Source organism: Hydra viridissima, unplaced genomic scaffold, assembly GCF_058129835.1.
Source record: "Hydra viridissima isolate aposymbiotic clone 2 unplaced genomic scaffold, HvirCarnegie_v1 scaffold_6, whole genome shotgun sequence".
NCBI classification, from domain to species: Eukaryota; Metazoa; Cnidaria; class Hydrozoa; order Anthoathecata; family Hydridae; genus Hydra; species Hydra viridissima.
Window position 1 is genome coordinate 10,797,594 of NW_028324305.1, and position 19,299 is coordinate 10,816,892.

The 19,299-nt window shown below is 27.0% G+C and overlaps 1 protein-coding gene across 1 annotated transcript in view; it reads right to left on the reverse strand.

The window, feature by feature from the left end:
* The window catches only part of LOC145190592 (uncharacterized), a 38,970-nt gene that overhangs the window by 12,417 nt on the left and 7,254 nt on the right, over positions 1 to 19,299 (reverse strand). Inside the window, exons 4-28 of the mRNA XM_090089516.1 lie at positions 19,053 to 19,099; positions 17,918 to 18,706; positions 14,447 to 14,696; positions 13,849 to 13,895; positions 10,505 to 10,748; positions 10,053 to 10,099; positions 8,774 to 9,568; positions 8,161 to 8,419; positions 7,737 to 7,786; positions 7,423 to 7,467; positions 6,788 to 6,817; positions 6,356 to 6,396; positions 6,125 to 6,250; positions 5,956 to 6,019; positions 5,562 to 5,687; positions 5,221 to 5,474; positions 4,094 to 4,192; positions 3,555 to 3,609; positions 3,393 to 3,452; positions 2,049 to 2,389; positions 1,322 to 1,508; positions 1,190 to 1,234; positions 838 to 1,110; positions 678 to 734; positions 495 to 557 (exon numbers count right to left, since the gene is read on the reverse strand). Of these exons, the coding sequence (XP_089945642.1) occupies positions 495 to 557; positions 678 to 734; positions 838 to 1,110; positions 1,190 to 1,234; positions 1,322 to 1,508; positions 2,049 to 2,389; positions 3,393 to 3,452; positions 3,555 to 3,609; positions 4,094 to 4,192; positions 5,221 to 5,474; positions 5,562 to 5,687; positions 5,956 to 6,019; positions 6,125 to 6,250; positions 6,356 to 6,396; positions 6,788 to 6,817; positions 7,423 to 7,467; positions 7,737 to 7,786; positions 8,161 to 8,419; positions 8,774 to 9,568; positions 10,053 to 10,099; positions 10,505 to 10,748; positions 13,849 to 13,895; positions 14,447 to 14,696; positions 17,918 to 18,706; positions 19,053 to 19,099 (4,394 nt within the window). The remainder of the gene's footprint in view (positions 1 to 494; positions 558 to 677; positions 735 to 837; positions 1,111 to 1,189; positions 1,235 to 1,321; positions 1,509 to 2,048; positions 2,390 to 3,392; positions 3,453 to 3,554; positions 3,610 to 4,093; positions 4,193 to 5,220; positions 5,475 to 5,561; positions 5,688 to 5,955; positions 6,020 to 6,124; positions 6,251 to 6,355; positions 6,397 to 6,787; positions 6,818 to 7,422; positions 7,468 to 7,736; positions 7,787 to 8,160; positions 8,420 to 8,773; positions 9,569 to 10,052; positions 10,100 to 10,504; positions 10,749 to 13,848; positions 13,896 to 14,446; positions 14,697 to 17,917; positions 18,707 to 19,052; positions 19,100 to 19,299) is intronic.

The window sequence follows — 19,299 nt, forward strand, 5'->3', positions numbered from 1 at the left end:
ATAATAATAATAATACAATTTATGCACAAATACAATTAAATATATAATAGACCTATATATTCATATATACACCCTGTTAAGTCAATAAGAGCTTAATTTTGAAAAAATTAAACATATCTTAAATCATATCTTAAAAACTAGACATTCCCTTTTTTTTTTTGAATCAGCATAAAAAAAAAATTGAGAAACTAGAGATGTGGCAAAAATGCCAGTATTTTTATATAAATAGATAAATTTATCAGTAATGCTGTAAAAAACATTTGTAGTGTTTTCTATTATATACTCAAAAGCTGTAACAAACATCTAAAAAACCAGCTGAGGAAATTTTCAATTTCAGAACAAAATTTAATCTTTACAAACTGTCAAAATTTGTTATGATTATTTTCCCTAATGCATATGTGAGTTTGCTATTTGTGTCACTTTGGTTAGCCTTAATTCGTAACAAATAATTTAGGCATTTTGAACATAATTTTTCAGTTATAATTTTTACATACTTGTTGTAGTTAAGTAAAAAGGATTTTTTGTAGTTGATCTTGCTGATGGGGTAGTTGTTGTTCCTAAAACAAATCAATTCAAACTTAATCAAGCTGATAATAATAACTAAAATAAGCGTATAATATGCTATAACAAAAATAATAATATAATACAAGTGTTAGAGAAATTGAGAAAAAGCTTACGGTTATTAATTGATGTAGTAGGTGATTGTTTTGGCTGTGTGGCAGTTGATATTATTGCTACAAATTAAAATATACAAACTCTATTTCTCTACAACTATATTTAAATAACATAAAGAGGTCAAAACAAAACAAAAAAGCCTAATATTGAGAAAAATTTTACTTGTTAAAACTGCAGTTGTAGAAGATGTTGTTGACTCAAATGATGTTGTTGATGACTCAGATGATGAACTTCTTGTAGTCTCAAAGAGTGTTGTTGGTTCAGAAGTTGTTGAAGCCAATGTTGTTGAAGATGATACTGTTGAAGACAGAGTTGTTGACTTAGATGATGTCTTTGATTCAGAAGGTGTTAATGTAGTTTTACTACTTGTAATTGACACAGTTGTTTTATCAGTTACAGGGTTTGCTGTTGTTGTTGTTGTTGTTGTTGTACTAACTACAAAAGATAATCAATTTTAAAAATGGCTATTTTAATTTCAAGCTTAATTAAACAAAGTATTGAGTAATAAGTCTACCTATATTAGGCTGTGTAGTTGGAGTAGTGGTTTTTTCAGTTATTACTATAACAAAAAAAAAATTCTCATGTTGGCGAGTGTCAGTTTATCAATCCTCCTTAATGGTATAAAAACTGTGTTACTTTTACATACTTTGAGTAGTTGTGGATACACAAGGTGGACATGTATAAAATTCAACTCTTAATGCTGGTAATGCAGGGTCTCCTTCAGATTCATCATTTATAGGACAAATCTCAATAACTCGAGCATTAATGTTTAATGTAGTTTTTTTCACAGTATTACCATCAACATTCCCATCTATAAGAGACATTTCACCACCCTAAAATTCAATAGCAATAAAAAAAATTTTATAAATTTGAAACAACAAATTTAAAATGTAATCCTAAGAGAATTAGATGAGAGACACAGGTTTACAAAACAAAAATGTAATGATTGGGGGGGGGGGGGGGAAATATAAAAACAACAGTGAAGTAATTAACTTAACCAACATAAATCAACCAACATTAAATATTTTTATTACAATCAACAAAAGAAACCTTAAGGCATAACAATGTAAATAAGCATTTAGTTATTTTGTTATTGTCCCTCTATTGTCCCTCTATGTGCCTTGCACAGTTTCATCATTCAATCTACTAAATTCTATTAAACTTTAAAAATATCTAGGTTGAACTTGTCATGCTTTTTGATATATGTTTGTGTGTGTGTGTGCGCGTGTGTGTTTATATATATATATATATATATATATATATATATATATATATATATATATATATATATATATATATATATATATATATATTACAATTTTATGTCCATTAAAAAATACTAACCTACAAATATTATTTATCAAAACATTTACCTCAGGAAAAGTCTTCCATTCTTCAGTGTGCAGCTGCTTAAGATACTTTATAGTGTATCTTCTTGAAAAAAATTTTTTTGTTGGATGACCCTGAGTTTGCATTTCTTTCAAAGCTTCCAACTTGTTAAATGTTACATAAAGACAGCTTTCCGTATTCATTGGAACCCATGCTCCTTCACCATTTATTGATGGTCTGTTATTTAATCTGGCTTCATTAGCTCCTGTAAAAAATGCTCCAGGCTCATTAACCAAAGCTGAATCAGCTTTTAGGCTATCGTTGCCAATTGTTCCATCACTTAGACCCACAGGAACCAATACAGAACAATCACATTCAATATTTTCTAAATGTATGATATATGCAGTATAGTAATAAAAACCATTGTTTTATTGAATCTGGTTAGAGCCTTTTAAGGGTATGTAGTTTAATGTCATTAAAAACCCCTTTATCTTCTAAGGTAATTTATGAAAAAGACAAAAATAAGACATGCTAAAGAACACCTAAATTCATGACAAGTTCAGAATATTGTTAATGAGGACCCTGATAAATCAAAAATAAAATTAAAAAAGATCTCAAGTTGTTGGAAGGGACAATTGATGGTAACACAGTATATAATGATAGGAATAATCAAAGGGATTATGAAAAATATAAAACCCAGAAACTATGAAATTTTTTTTTTTTTCTAGGATGTAAATGAGATCAAAAGGAAATGTGTATATGCTTTGGATGTCCCTAGAATTATGTACACAAAGTTTCCAGCAAACATGATAATATTTGGGATAGCTACATAATTGGTTTATTATGAATAACTTTTTTATTTGCAAAAGGTATGCAAATGGTAGTAGTTAATTTTAAGTAGTTTGAAAAGTTAAGCCTAAGAAAGACAAAGTATGCAAAGGTTTTGCATACTTAAGCAAAATTCTACACTTCAGAAAGCACAAGTAACCCTGAAAGCCTTAAAGGCTTGCAAACTTTCTTATTATTTAATGCCAAACATGTGGATTCTGAACTTATCAGATTTCAATCTGGGGCTTCTATGTGTAGAGAGTTGTTAAAAAAAGACTTTTTTAAACCATTATGCTTGTAATACTAAAGTCTTTTTGAATGCTATCACTGTAAAGATAATGTTAAAAATGAAAAAAAACCATTTGATTTTGACATACCACTGCTTTTAATTCCACAATGTAGTAGTGATTGTTATAAAGCTGATGGAGTACAAAGATTTTATGTCTACATTTTTTTTGTCAATTATGTTGCATATTCTTTGAAAGACTTAAATTTATCCATAGGTACCTTATGCACTCCTGTAAATAAACTTTTCACCAGCTAAATAATAAAAATTGTACCTGTTGTGACTGAAATCGGAGTTGTTGGAATTGTAGAAGTTGAAATAGTAGTAGTTGTAACTGAAAAAAAATATCAGTGTTCAACTAATCTAATAAAGAAATGCACACATAGCATAACTTGTTAAACATCCTTAAAATTTGAAACTATTTACAGTCTCTTACTTAGCTCACAAGTAGGGCAGCATTCTCCTGATTTTTGCAACTCTATTGATGGAGGCTATTAGTAAAAGATATATATATCTTAGCACTCAAAAGTTATTATAAAACAAAACTTTCAATCTTATAAAAAATTAACCAAAATATTTACTATAAAACTTAATAATATTGTTTTGACTACACTGAATCCATAGAAATTCCAGATAATTGGAGTCAATTTTATGCTTCACACAAAAATTAGAAAGTTTAATACTTATGATTAATTTCATAAAGTATCTAAGATGCAAAATAATGGCCAGAAAGTATCTTTTGTCAAATCTTGTTGCTGTCCACCAAAATATTTTGAAATTTCTTTACTCTGAAGTTTGCAGGCAACAGTGAAATCAATAAACTTAATATATTGAAATATATTGAAGTTTCAAATGTCAATAACTAATAACAAAACCCCAGCCTTACACAAACTTACACAGTTACAAATTTTTTGAAATGATTTGTATTGAGTATTTGGTAAAGAAGTATTGATTTCAAAAAAGCATATTTATAACCTTGCATTCAACTTTAGAACATGTTTTTGGACCACATGTGATGCTATTATTGATACATTGACAAATGGAGCAGTTTGATTCTTCCCACTTTTCATCAGCCTATTCACAAAAAGTTTAATTAAAAAAACCAGAATTTATCAACAATTTAAAATACTACTTTTAAGAAATCTATTTGAAAATTACTATATTAACTTAAACACTTACTTATAGTTGATGGAACAGGTGTCTCTATTTCATCAACTAAAAGTGTTTATTACCAAGTTGAGTTTAGTTCTCACAAATTGTTGTCACAAAAAAGAAAAAATAAGTAGTATTGAGTGGAGTGGCTGAGGAAAATTTTTAAAATTACTAATCAAAAGTAACTAGTAACTAATACTAATTCTACTATTAAAGAAATCTTCAGAATTTTTGTTTAAAGTGTTTTGTTTTTTATGAATGTACTATTGTATTTTAGTAATTATTGTATTTTAGTATGTAAATATTGTATTTTAGTATGTATTTGTAATATTGTATTTTATCTTAATTTCTTCTAAACTGAGTATTTTATCTTAATTTGTTCTAAACTAAGTGTACTGCAAAATTCTTATTAAAATGTAACAAAGAATTTTGGAGAACACTACATTTTGTAGCTAATATGGAAAGTTGATCAATAACCAATTTTTACTCTTTAGGACAAAATCTTTTCCATGTTAGAAGGTAAAAATCTGATTTTTATTTGTTAAAATATTGGTTTAAATGTGTAAGAGAAAATCCTCCCAGAGAAAAATATTTTCAATTTCTGGATATTGAATAGAACTTTTGATCTAAATAAGCTAGGAAAATTGATCTGTTTTTTAGTTTTTATAATTCTCTTGATTTACTTTTCAAACAGTTTTTATTAACAAAAGGTACACTTTTTATTTCAGGAGCGTACATATAAAAGACAGATGAATGAGTTCAATCATCATTTAATTTCACAATCTTTTTATCTACCTTTTGTCTTTTTTTGCATCTATATAAATTTATTGAATTTTGAAATAAATTTATATAGATTTATATAGATGCAAAATAAGACAAAAGGTAGATAAAAATATAAATTTATTGAATTTTGAAAAACACTCAAAAGCAAAATCCTAAAAAAAATTTACCCTGGCAATATTTCCATTTGGTTTAAGACATGGACAGTTTTTAAAATCAATACAATCAAAGCCATCCCAAACAGTGTCTTTTGGGCAAACACATCCTGGTACACAGAACTTTGTATTATAATCACATGTTCCTAAAGTGTGACATTTTTGCTCACAAATTGGTGTACACTCAGAAAAAACCTTAGGAGGAGTGCAGGGTTTGACTGTTGTTGTTGTTGTTGGAGATGGTGGTGGTAGGGATGTGGTTGAAATAGCTAAACAAGTATTAATATGTTAATAAAAAAAAAATATAAAAAAATGTTTCTCAAAATTCTCTTTCAGTTTATGAATAAATTTCTCACAACAACACTCTTCATCTCTGCCATTGGAACAATCTCTTTTCCCGTCACAAAACCATTTAGACGGAATACAAACACTTCCGTTACAAGGCAAATGACCAGCAACTTGACAAATATCATCAACGCTTTCTAGAAAATATTAAACTATAAAGAAAATATTGGAGAAATTTTCTAGAAAATATTAAACTTTCTAGAAAACATTAAACTATAAAAAAAATAGTTATTACTAATTTGTTCTAAAATAAGTATACTGCAAAATTCTTATTAAAATGTAACAAAGAATTTTGGAGTACACTTTGTTTTGTAACTAATATGGAAAGTTGATCAATAACCAAATTTCTAAGAATCTTAAGTGCCTTTTTGTGTGTGTTAATAAAAAATATTTAGAAAAACATACGACATTTTGGACAGCATGTGCCATCAATGAAAACAGAAACAGCACGCTTTGATGCAGGAATTGCCTAGAAAATGTTTAAGTTTGAATTAATATAATAGTGAACAAAGTGAAAATATTAAAAAAGAAAAAAAACATTAGATAATAGAAATAATTACTTTAAGAAACATACACAATTAGTTTCACACAAGAAATTTTCACAAACAGTAGTTTGCGTGCTGATTTCAAAATTTCCAGTAGCTTTATCATGCACACACTTCTTCTTGTTGCATGTGTCCAATGAAATTTCTTGATCAACCTTGTTCAATATAAATTAAAGAAGATAATTATCTAAGTAAAAAGCAATTTATAATAATAGAAACAGTGAAAAAATGTAACTTCTCTATTTAAAAATAATGCCTACCTGGAGATTTATATTTTTGACTCCATCAAAGTACAAACAACCTGTTATTTTTAAAATTGACAAAAACTAACATTATTTATACATTTTACAAATTGTAAAAATATATATTTGGAAATGTATATTTATAAAAGTAATTACTATTGGAATAAATAAACATTTTATAGTTGTAACACAAGCACCATCTTAGAATCCAGGTTGGCATTCAATATTCCCATGTAAAAAATTTTGTTTGTAGTAAATTAAATTTCAAAACCAAGAACAGAAAATCTAACTAAAGAAGATAAAAATATGTAGTTTAACCATCAAATAAAGTGCAAAAACAGAATAATGACTTTATATCTTCAATGACAACCAGCAAAATGTTTATACATTCTAAGGGTTGCACAGTAATATATTAAAAAACAGCATGTACACTTAAGAGATTTTTTTTACCTGATTGTGGGCTTGTTGTTGTTGTATCAACTACAAATAAAAAAGCTTGCTAAAATTTTTTAAGAACTCGTTAACAATCAACTTTTTATAAAAAACTTTTTTAAATTCTGAAATAAGTTAACTAAAATTAAACTATATGTTTTAAGGATGAACTTTGATGTTATTTATTGAACTACAAACAGGTCAATAAATAATAATCGAAGATTAGAAACAAATTTTTAAAGGATAAGCTTTTTTGTTAAATATCCAATTTTTTTTTTTCAGAACAATCGTAAATATCATGATTTTCGAACAGTCATAATGAACAATCATAAATATCATGATTTTTAATAAATACTCTTATTTTAACACAATATTTCTACTTTAAAAAAATTCTGTTTCTAATCTTTAATGATTAGTTATTGACCAGTTTGTAATTCAATAGATAATAATATATAAAAAATATAAATGATAATAATAATATATTAAAAAAACATACAATTACAATAATAATAAACATTATGTAATTCAATAAATGAGAGTTTATCCTATAGTCAGATTAATAGTTTAATTTTAAGCTATTTGTTTTAAGGATAAACTTTAAAAAAGCTATTTGATAGTTAATAGGTTTTACAGTATTGATAAGTAAGAATTACTTTTAGGTGTGGTAGTCAGAGCTGTAGTAGGCTCAATGGTTGTTGCTATAAAAGTAAAATAATATTTCTGCAAAAAAAAGTATAAATTTAAGGTGCAAAACAGGCAAACAATATTATTTCTAACACCAAATGTAATTTAAATTAAATCTAAAAAAAAAAAAAATAGTGGCAAATATATTTAACTTGTAAATACTTATTTAAAAAACAATACTTTTGAGATTTTAAAAACTTTAATCAGCTCACAAACTTTATAAATAAAATAAAAATGTTTAAATTTTAAAAAAATTGAATTTAAATAAATGATAATTTCTTACTTGTACATGAATGCCCTGTGCAATTAAGTGTACCATTAGCAATACAAATACTACAAAAAAAAAGATTATTTTTTATATTAAAAAGATTTTTTTTCCAGGTAAAATGAGGAAAATTTCTTTAACAAAACTAAAACTTTTCAAATTGATATTTCTTATATAATTATCTTATATTTTACCTTTACTTGATGGAAAAATAAAATCAATAAAATTCCTCTTTAAATAAATTGGAGCTTTTAAAGTCTTTCTAATTCTAATAACTCTTTTCAAATTGAAAGCAAATAAACTTTATATATGTTTAAAAAGTTAAATAAAGGTAACATATGATTGAAAGTTTATTAGAAATTAACATGTAAAGAACAACAAAATTTTTAAATAAAAACTAAGATTGATAAAAAAAATAATTTACATTTTCAAAAAATCTTACCATTCTCTACAGTTGTGTTTTATTGTTTCCCCAACTAGCAGTCTTCTTCCATTGACTTCACAGACTTCACACTCAAAAGCCTTAATGCAAACAACGTCACCATTTTCAGAAACATTCTGAACATAACCTTCATCACATTGACATCCTTCAACAAATACAGCAGGACAATTTAGATCACCTTCAGGATATAAACAGGTTTTTGGACATCCAGAGCCTTTTGTTTGATATGTCATTCCTTTAGGGCAGCACATAAAGTTTTCTAGTAAATCAAATAAAAATTACTTGTTTTAGAATAATTGTGATTATTAGTTTTAAAAGGGAGTGACTGTTGAAGTTACTAGTGAGTAACTGAGATTTCCTACATTTTAACCTAATGAACATGCGTTAGTTACTTCTGAACTTAAATGCCAATTTATGTTGTTTTTTTTACTTACATTGACACTAAAATTGATAGTCACACCTCTTTCTATAGCATACTTGCACAATGACTTCAATAAAGTAGTAAATTTTTTCAATTAATCTTTACATTGGTAATCAGAATGAGCTCAATGTAATTCATTTTAAAAGATATAAAAAGTAAAAATCAAAATGTACAATGATTTTGAAAACTTACCACAGATTCTGTGGCCTTTTTTCCAGTTCACAGCAACACCCTCATCTAAGCATTCCTTGGCATATGCAGCTATAGCTGAACACAAACAATCACAATCTCCTACACCATCACACCCACATACATCAAATACACATTTGTCATAGAAATATGTCGGATCAACAAGATGATGACAAGCTTTAAATAAATCTGACTTGATAATAGCACATTCATGTTTTGCTGGGTCATGCCTATGCAAACGAATTTGGCATGTATCAACAACTTCATGAGCAAGTGGACAAGATTCATCATTGACCCAAGAATGACCAAAAGTGATAGGATTACCAGCAATATCACCTTGTCGAGTATAAAAATCATTAGATTCAGCTCCATCATAGTTTCCACATAAGCCACAAAGCTTTTTCTCAAAAAAAGGTTGAACTGAAATATACAGCCTTGTTCCATTATCCCAAAGAAGAGACACACCATAACTAGATACTATTTGAACATATATACCAGCATGTTTAAATATTTTGAAATGAAAATCTTCAAAATTTTCAGGTGTTTGAACTAATATTTTTTTATCTCCTTTTAACATTTTGAATGTAACACCATATATTAAAGCAGTCACTTCACGCGTACAAGTTACTCCCATTGAACCACAACTTGTTAAACCCACAGTTATGCGAATATTTTCAGTCTTAGTAAAACCATTTTGACAAAGGTCTGATAATATAACATGTTCGCACTGACCTTGATAATCATACATTTTACCATCAAACGTTTTATAATGAGAATCACCAAACACTGAACATGTAGCTAGAGTTAAAAAAATTATTAGCTGAAAATTCAAATTAATTTAATGAATCCAAACTAATTAAAATCCAAAAAAAAATTCTTGGAATTATGGTATTACATAAGGAAGCACATTTTTATTAAATATTTACTTGAAAAATAAATGAAGTGTTTGATAGTAAATATTTAATAAAAAATGTGCTTCCTTATGAAATATCATTACAGAGAATAATTGTTTAAAAGATATATAAAAGGCCTTATTAATATTTTATAAGAATTTTGAAAACATTTTTTATATATATAGCTTTTAAACAAAAAAAATTCAGCAAATTAAGATCTTTTTTAGGAAGGCATTTTGTTTTCAACTCACATTCTTGTAAAAACATACAAATTAAAAGTTTTTATCATTTTGAAGTCAAGAAAAATTTTGTTTATACATATAATAACATATGTAACTTAACTGAAAATCTAAATTAAATGTAATAAAATGAGGCTAGCCATGAAATACCTTTGCATGCATTATTGGTACAGGACCATTTACCAGATGAACATTTACTGTTTATAAAAATATAAAAAGTTAATTTAAATATTATATCACAACGAGAATTTAACTGAAAATATAAAAAAACTATTCAACTTCTAATACTGACAAGAAAATGAACTATTGAAAAGATGTGTAAAGCAAATAATACAAATTGTTAGGACCAATAGAATATATCTAATAATTTATATCTAAATATGTTTAACTTTAACATGTAGATGACAACATCTCAGGATTATATAAACAATAAAAAGTTATTTAGTGTAAGTTTAATATTTTACATATTAAACATATAATTAAAACTATAACTTTTTGATAAAGGTCCTCAATTAAATATGTATAGATAATAACACTATCTATAAAAAAGTATATTTAAAATTGTAATTCAGTATGTTTATTTAAAAAAAAATTTTAGTCACCATTGGTTGCAATCTTTATAAATTGTCTCCCCATGATTATATTGTTTGCTGTTATGGATACAAGGACAATCTGACTGAGAGAGGCATAAACCATTGTGCTCTAGAGTACCATTTGGGCATTCACAACCAGCTACACACATACTAGCAATAGATGATGGGCAAACTTGGTCATATGTTTGACATGTAACAGCACATGTCCTCATGCAAGAGTTCCAGCTTTTCCCACCACTACATGTATTGTTAACTAAAAATTTAATGAATAAAAAATAACTTTTTGTAATATTAACAAAATTAATTACAATTATTTTTTTTTAATATAAAAATTTTACATAGATACAGAGTTTTCCAATAAGAGCAAATTTTGTGAGATAATAACAAATTTTTTTTTTTAATTTGAAAGGCCCATGCATGTTATTATGTATGGAATATGCAATTGATCAAATGCCCATCACAGCTTTGCACAGTGGCACAAGCCTAAGAGATCAAATTTTAATTGCCTCAGCTGCATAGATCCAGTTGAATTTAAGTGATGACCTGGATTATGTTGAATTTAAGAGTATGGGTTGATTGCAGCTAATTGGAATAGACATTTAACTTCAGAAAACCCTACAAGAAAAAGTCTATCGGGGTTAAATCATACAATCTTGATTGCTAGCCCAGTTGTTTCTACAGAATGTCAATTGCTGGAACCACATGTCATCCATGCTTATATTGTTCAATTTGAGCCATAAAACTTAGTTATCATTGATCTGTTGCACTTGACTTTGATGGCCTTGTTAACATTGCTTTGAAAAAGTAAAGACCAATGATACTGCTGGCCCAATATCTGCACCAAATAGTTACTTTTTGTGCATGCATCACCACCTGGTGACTTTATCACATGGCATAGTCCCATATACAGCAATTTTGCTTGTTGATATCACTAAAGGTTATTTCTTTGCCAAAGTTAGGATCCTCTTTCTAAAACCCCAAAGCTCTGTTAATGAACAGTGCCTATGGTCATTAACTTTGAGCTCCTGGGTCTATCAGATCAGGCTCAGTCTTGATATAAAATTTACCAAGTTGAAATTTGCAAAAGGCCAAGTTCTTGTGGACAGAAAGAAATTGACTGCTTTGGCTACTCCTGCACACTTTCAAAAAAAAAAAAAAAAAAATATTGATATTCTTGGTTTATTTGGCATTCCTTTGACTTACAGGTGTTGGCTGATTGTTTACCAAAGAGTTGTCAAGAAATCGGCCAACAAACATTGGTGAGTCAATCTTCAAAGGCCACTTTGTCTGCTGTGTAATAGGCAGCAGACAAAGTAGCCTTTGAAAGTTGACAAATTAATTATTTTGATAATAAGGATTTATCATTTAAATTTGCTACTCAATCATAACTGCTGTGGTGAATAAGCATTAGTGACTAAATAATAAACAACAGATTTAACATATTCTGCCAAAAAAACATGGCTGCCAAATATTAACCCATCCTTATTGAAATACCCTTTAGTTACATAAAATTGTTTGTTTGTTTTGTTTGTTTGTTGTTTTTTTTTTTAAAAAGTGATTTTATCTTTAACTCTAGTCCAAAAAAGAAACTCTTTTTTAAAAAATCTAGTTATTTCGATTTAAAAAAATTAAAATATTTACAAACTTTTTTACATTTTTGAAGACTCTAGGAAAAAATATTACAGTAACTTTGCATTTATTTTGATTTCTAAACTAAGTATATGGTAACTTCTGTGTATATATAATTTTACTTTTATGATTTTACTTTTCTTTTATACTTTATTTTTTGTTTTTTAGTTATATTAGGTCTATTCTTACTAAATGATACCAGTTTTACTCAAAAATATTTCTGGTAAATTTGTGTATTTTGATCCTTGACATAAACCAAATCTTGTAATTATATGGTTATTTAAATTTGATCTTGCAGTTTATTTAATTTTTATGATGGCATATATGAATATGAATTACTGGTTTTTAAAAGATATTGATTGATTGTTAGAAACTTTAAACTATTTTCTTGCTAGAAACTTTGAGCTATTTTAAGAGCAGCTAAAATTTTGATTTAATTTTAGTTTTCATTAAAACTTGCATTATTTTTGTTAAACATTGTAAACTTCTTTTTAGCTGTAGATATTCTAAAGAAGGTATCACATAGTTATTTTGAACATTAAATTTGCTAGAGTTATTTTAGTAGCTACATTCCAACATCCTTTTTATGTTCCAAATATATCATAGGGGGTTTCCATTATCCAAAACTATTTTACCAAAATTTTTTTTTCCAAAGGAAAAAAAATTATGGCAAAATAGCTTTTATTAGAAAATTGAAAGCAGATTAGCATTTCTCTGACCAACCAATTTCCCATTTTTCATTCATTATCTTAGTTGTCAAGGTTTTATAGTATACATTTTTGGTGCAGCTTATTAGGTCATCACAGATCCAGAAATTCAAATCAGGCCCAAGGTCAATATAGGGCCCATTATTTTGATGAATACTAATATTTATTTTCATCATGTTTTTAAGAAGTCATAAAATAGAAACTCATAAAATAGAAAAACTTTTTTATGAAGTTTACTCATAAAATAGAAAAACTTTTTTAAGAAGTGTACTCATAAAACAGAAAAACTTTTTTAAGAAGTGTACTCATAAAACAGAAAAACTTTTTCCATTTCACAAGTGTTCAAATTGTTTTTAAGTTCATTCTTCCAAACAGCTGCAAACTTTTTTACTAACTCAATTATTTATTTCTCATTTCTTAGAAAATCATAACCTTTTTCAGACATTGCAGATTGACAAAAAAAGTTGCTAACCATTGAAATGAAACTAAATTTATTCAGTGCACTAAGTCTTAAAATTACTTCTTTAATTGATATGCTTTTATTGTTAGCTTTTCTTGTTGCTATTTTATTTTTTTCAATACTTAGGATTTTTAAATACTTTCATTCACTTTAGAGAATTTTTATAAAAATTACCAGCAAATAATCAGTAAAAGTTCAACACGAATTACAGAACTTAACTATTATTTTGTTTATTCACAACTGGTATATTTAATATTGATATTCTGAGCCAACTAAAGACCTTGATAATTTTCTTTATTTTTTCATGTCAAAAGAATTATAAATCTTTAGATATAAAACTAATTAAATAAAAAATTTTAACAACTTCCTCTTAACTACCAGAGACAAGCATCATATTTTCTTATTTTACTTTAATAACTATTTCAAGTGCTAAAGCCTAAAAAACTGGGAACAATTTGATAGGTGTAAAACTACATTTGATGATACTATTTACTATTCATACTTATGCAGATATGCAAAAGAAATTTAATTCAGAAATTATAGGAAAAAGTTTATACCTTGGCAAAGAACATCTGAACAAACAAAAACACCATGTTTACATTCACTGAAGAGAAAAAACAATTTCAAATACTCATAACTGGTAGAAACTCAGTTATTAAATCTTAAAACACCACCATCATACAATGCAGTACATATTTTTTTTTTACATTATCTTAATGGGTATTTCTATTTCTTACTTTTCACTTGTGTAACAAATGTAAACACTCTTAAGTAATAAGAATCGAAAAGTAAATAACATACAATGAGCTCTCTTATTTTGCTATTTTAACTTTTAGTATTTAAACTAAACATTCATTTAACCTTTAAAATTTTTGAACTATAATTTTCTACATATTTCATAAACAGTCCCAGTCTTAAAGTTACTACTGACAAGTCCAAATGGTAACTCATCAGTTTAATATTAAATTATGAACCAATATTCATTATTCAATATTAAACTGATAAGTTACCATTTGCACTTGTCAAATGAAAAAAATCTCATTAAAATCTCAAAATACATTTTGAAGTAGAATAAAATATCAAAACAAGTTTACATACAAAATAAAAAATAGAAACTAGTTAAATCTGCAACCTCAGAGATCAAAATAAACTTACCATATACTACAACCCTTTTTTACTTTTTCACCATTAAGGTAAGCAACTCCTTCACTCATACAACCACATCTGCTTTTTAGAACACAGTTACCAGTACTTTCATCAATTACATGTCCTTCTGGACATGTACAACCCTCTATGCAAGTATTTTCTTTACAAGTGGAATCTGGAGACAGTACATCAGAACAACTCTTAGTGCATAATGATCCACATTCATTCCATACCTGCGATGGTGAATCACAAACATAATCTAAATAAAAAAGATATTAAAAAAAAAATTGTAAAAAAATAGACTTGTAAACGCGTTTTATATTTGCACACTATCATATAGTTTAATAATGGAAAAATATCAGGGCAGATTTTTTTTTTTACAAACAAGTGGATCTTTGAATTTACCATTTCAGTAAAAGATTGAACTGATTCTTTTTTTCTCTAATTATAGCATGCATATCTTATAGATTGAAAAAATTCCAGAAACAAACAAAATAACAAAATAAGCATACTGTGTTAGTATATCAATAATAAATTAGCTTGTATGTAGCATAATATATGCAAATATCATAAAATACACATTTGATTTGTACGAAAAGCCAACTGTAACAAAGTGATTTGTCAATATTTCTTCCAGGAAGATTTCTAGTTAACAGAGGAGCAGTCAACTGTTTTAACATGTTTACTGTTGATGACTTAACTTATATGAACACTCTGTAGTATATCTATGTTCTTTGAAAAAACTGTAGTAAAGCGTGTACACGAAATAAATGTGAAAGAATAAGCACATCATTTTTTTTCAGTGGTTGTATTAAAATCTTTTTAATTATTTTGTATTTTGTTTACAACGTGTTGTGGTTACAAAAAAATATGGTAGTTTTTGTATTTAACTTGAAATTAGTTTTAAAAATGACAAAAGAAGAAGACGTTAGAGAAAAAATTATGCACAAATATTTACAAAATCCTAATAGTAGCTACAATTCGATAGCAAAATCGTTGCAAATACATCCATACACCGTTAGTCGTGTTATTCAGCGTTTTTCTCAAACAAAATCGATCAAACGCAAATCTGGTGGTGGAAGAAAGGAAGGTTTTAAAGATATAAAACTAGTTAGAAAACTGGTTAACAGTTTTAAGAATAACCCAAGCCTTTCACTCAGGGAACGCGCAAAAATATATGGAGTTTCTCATAGTTTCGTTGCAAAAGTTAGAAGCAAACATGGTTTTCATTCTTTCAAAGTACAAAAAGTGCCCAACCGTTCTGAAACCCAACAAAAAAGTGCAAGAACCCGCGGCAGAAAGTTGTATGACAATTTTATTTCTAAAAATTTCTGTTTTATTGAAGATGATGAAACTTATATCAAGTACGATCATCAACAAATTCCTGGTGCTGTTTATTATATTGCCAAATATAGAGGAAAAGCAGATAAGAAATTTAAATACACTAAACATGACAAGTTCGCTAAAAAAGCTTTCATTTGGCAAGCTATTTGCAGTTGTGGCAAAAAATCAGCACCTTATATTTCTCAGTCCACACTTTCTGGTCAAATATATGTTAAAGAATGTTTACAAAAACGCCTTTTACCTCTCATTAAATCACACAATAACAGACCTGTGTTCTGGCCTGATTTAGCATCAATTCATTATTGTAGACTAGCTATGGAATGGTATAAAAAGAATAATGTGAAATTTGTGCCTAAAACAGAAAATCCTCAAAACTGCCCAGAATTGAGAGTTATTGAAAAGTATTGGGCTATTATTAAAAGAAAAACGAAAAAAACAGAAAAGCTTTGCAGAAACATTAAAGATATTAAAATATCATTTAAAAAAGCATCAAATAGTTTTGATTCTTATTCTGTGCGCAAGCTTATGGGTACCACTAAAGCAAAAGCTCGAAATTTTATTAGATTACCACAGGAATAATTAATTATTTTTTTTTAATGTTTGATCTTCTTATATTATTGTATTAAAATTATTACTTGGTTCGAAATAAAAATTGAGGAGTACTTTTTTTTAGTTGTTTTTCTACTTTCACATTTATTTCGTGAACACGCTTTATACTTATGTTCTTTGAATTAGTTAATAGAGCAATTAAATATTATCTAGATTAAATATATTACTCAAAATCCAAGTCACCTTCAGAAAACTGGCATTCTGAATGCTCAGTAGAAATTGATACCCTTTGTTAAAAAAGGTCTTGCAAAAAAACATTTATAAGACTGATAAAAAAAACTTGCCCACTTGATTTTTTGTAACAATTAGCCATAGTTCCATAGGATCACTATGTAACTACTATGAAAATAGTGTTAGGTTTAAAAACTTTTTTGGTGAAGATAAAAGTAGAACATTCATTAAACTTCAATCAAATTTTCAAACTTCCTGAAGGAAGTGGATTGTACCACATCATTTGCCAAGCAAATTGGAGGTGTAAAATTGCTGTTCTGAGTTAAAAGAAACAGAGAGATTATAAAACAATCACCAAAAATTTTTGGTAAATTATGATTTTTCTTATCAGGTATAGCAGCTTTAGGTGTAACATTTTTTAAAATTATTTCCAGGATAATTGATTAAATAATAAATTTATGGTATCTTTTATGAATAACCATTGATTAAAGATCTTTTATAAATTTTATAAGACAGACCTTGTGATTAACTTCTAATTTATCAAATCAATGAAGGAAGTACATGTATTTTTTCCAATCAAAAAGTGATATCATATTTTCTATTGAAAGAAACTGTCAAAAAAAAATTTTTAATGTAATATTGTAAGCAGAATGATAGTTTAAGAATCTTCTAAAATTGTTTCATTTTAACTACTTTAAAACCATTTTGGCAAAAAAAAAACATACTTTAAAAAGATTTAAATTGTGAATGGGAACCAAACTAGATAAAGCTACAACTAGACAAAGAGCAGCATTCACTTATTGTTATTCTACAGACACAAATTAATGTTTAAAAAGGTACCCAGTTTTTTCCATATAAAAAATCCGAAATTCTATTTGCAAAAAATAATTTTACAAGGAAAATTAAAGTTGACATTATTAAAATATCCAGTTTTAAAGGGTTACATTATCAGCCAGCTATTATTTATACAAATATTGACTGACAAAAAATTATATATCCAGCCTACCCAATAATAATGATAATTAAAAACCATCAACAACAATTTTTTTTTAAAATTCATAATGTACACACACATCAAATTGGGTAAACACCATGGATGCAGTGGCAACAACAAATACTTTGAATAAAATTTTTAAATTTTGAAAATTTAATTTTATATTCATCTTCTAAATGTTTTTGAATTTTGTAAATGAATGTATTTTTGAATTATTAAACTTGATAAAGTTAAAGAATTAACTATAAATTAAAACAGTACACATTAAAATTTAACTAAATTATTTGAAAAAGTGTAACATACAAACAGTGTAACATTTAAAGTTAAGTATAAAGCATAAACTGTAAAGCTTAACAACTTACCACATTCAGAACCATTTCTCCATCCTTTTAAAATAACTCCATTAAGAGAGCATTGCCTAGAATATGCAGTTAAAACATCACACAAACATTCCTGATGTCCATTACATCCACAGACATCTTCCAAGCAATCCTCTACATATCGGGAGGGATCAACAACTTTATGACATGGAGAAAATTTACTAGACATCAACTGTGAACATACTGTTTTTGCATATGATGCAACTTGATGATTCTTTTCACAATTAGTTAATCGAAAATCAGCATCTATTAATGAGCAGTTATCTTGAGCATAAGTCCAGGAATTTGCAAAGTCCACTGCGAAATGAGCAAAATCATTATTTGAAGTTTTAAAATCATCAATTGATTTTAAATTAAAATCACCAGCAAGTCCTGACATTTTATTTTTAAAACTACCAGGTGCATTTACATACAACCTTGATCTACCATCCCATAGAACCTCAAAACCAATTATAGTTTTAAAACTTAAAAATATATTTGAGCTATACCCTATTGAAAATCCACGATTAGAAATGAAAGGAACATTTACTTTCAAACCATTTACCATTACTGAAAAATTATAATTATTATAAGCAAGCATTATTGGCATAGCTTTAAAAGTAATTAAAACATTCATAAAACACTCTTTTTCTTTGCAAGTACATCTATCAAGCTCAACAGCAAACAATCCACTATCATCTTGGGTAAATGTATATCTCCTTAGACCAGGATAGTCATATTCTTTTCCATCATAGGTTGTCACATGACCATCTCCATAAATAAAGGCATGGCCTAATAATTTAAAAAGTAGTAATATCAATAACTGTTAACCTTAGATTGTTTAAAAATTTGTACATTGGATTCATTTCTTATAAAAGAATTTTGAAGAAAATGTTAGCATTTTATGCAAATATTATTTATACTATTACAGATAAGTAATATAAAAATATCCTCTGTATTAATAATCCCTGTAATAAGATAAAAATACTGAAATACTTAAAAAAATATTTTATTAAAAAAAACTTAAAAACTTTTTTTATTCTTGTTAAATAAAGTTCTTTCATTTAACAAGAATAAAAAAAAATATTAAAGCTTTTTTTAATAAAATAGAAATATAAACCTTATTAGTTTTACTTACCATTACATTCTGTTGCATTACAAGTCCATTTACCACCAAAACAAGTGCTAAAAGAGTAATTTCAATATTTCAGGGAATAAAAAAGTTATAGCAGTCAAATAGCTTTAGTATAAATCATTTCAGGCCATAAGATTAACTGATCTCAGCTAAATCAGTGCAATCTATTTTAATTATGTTCACTTTAATTTTTTTACATGTGTACAACCTTACATGTACGCAGTCAAAAAGATGTGACAAGTTTTTTTGT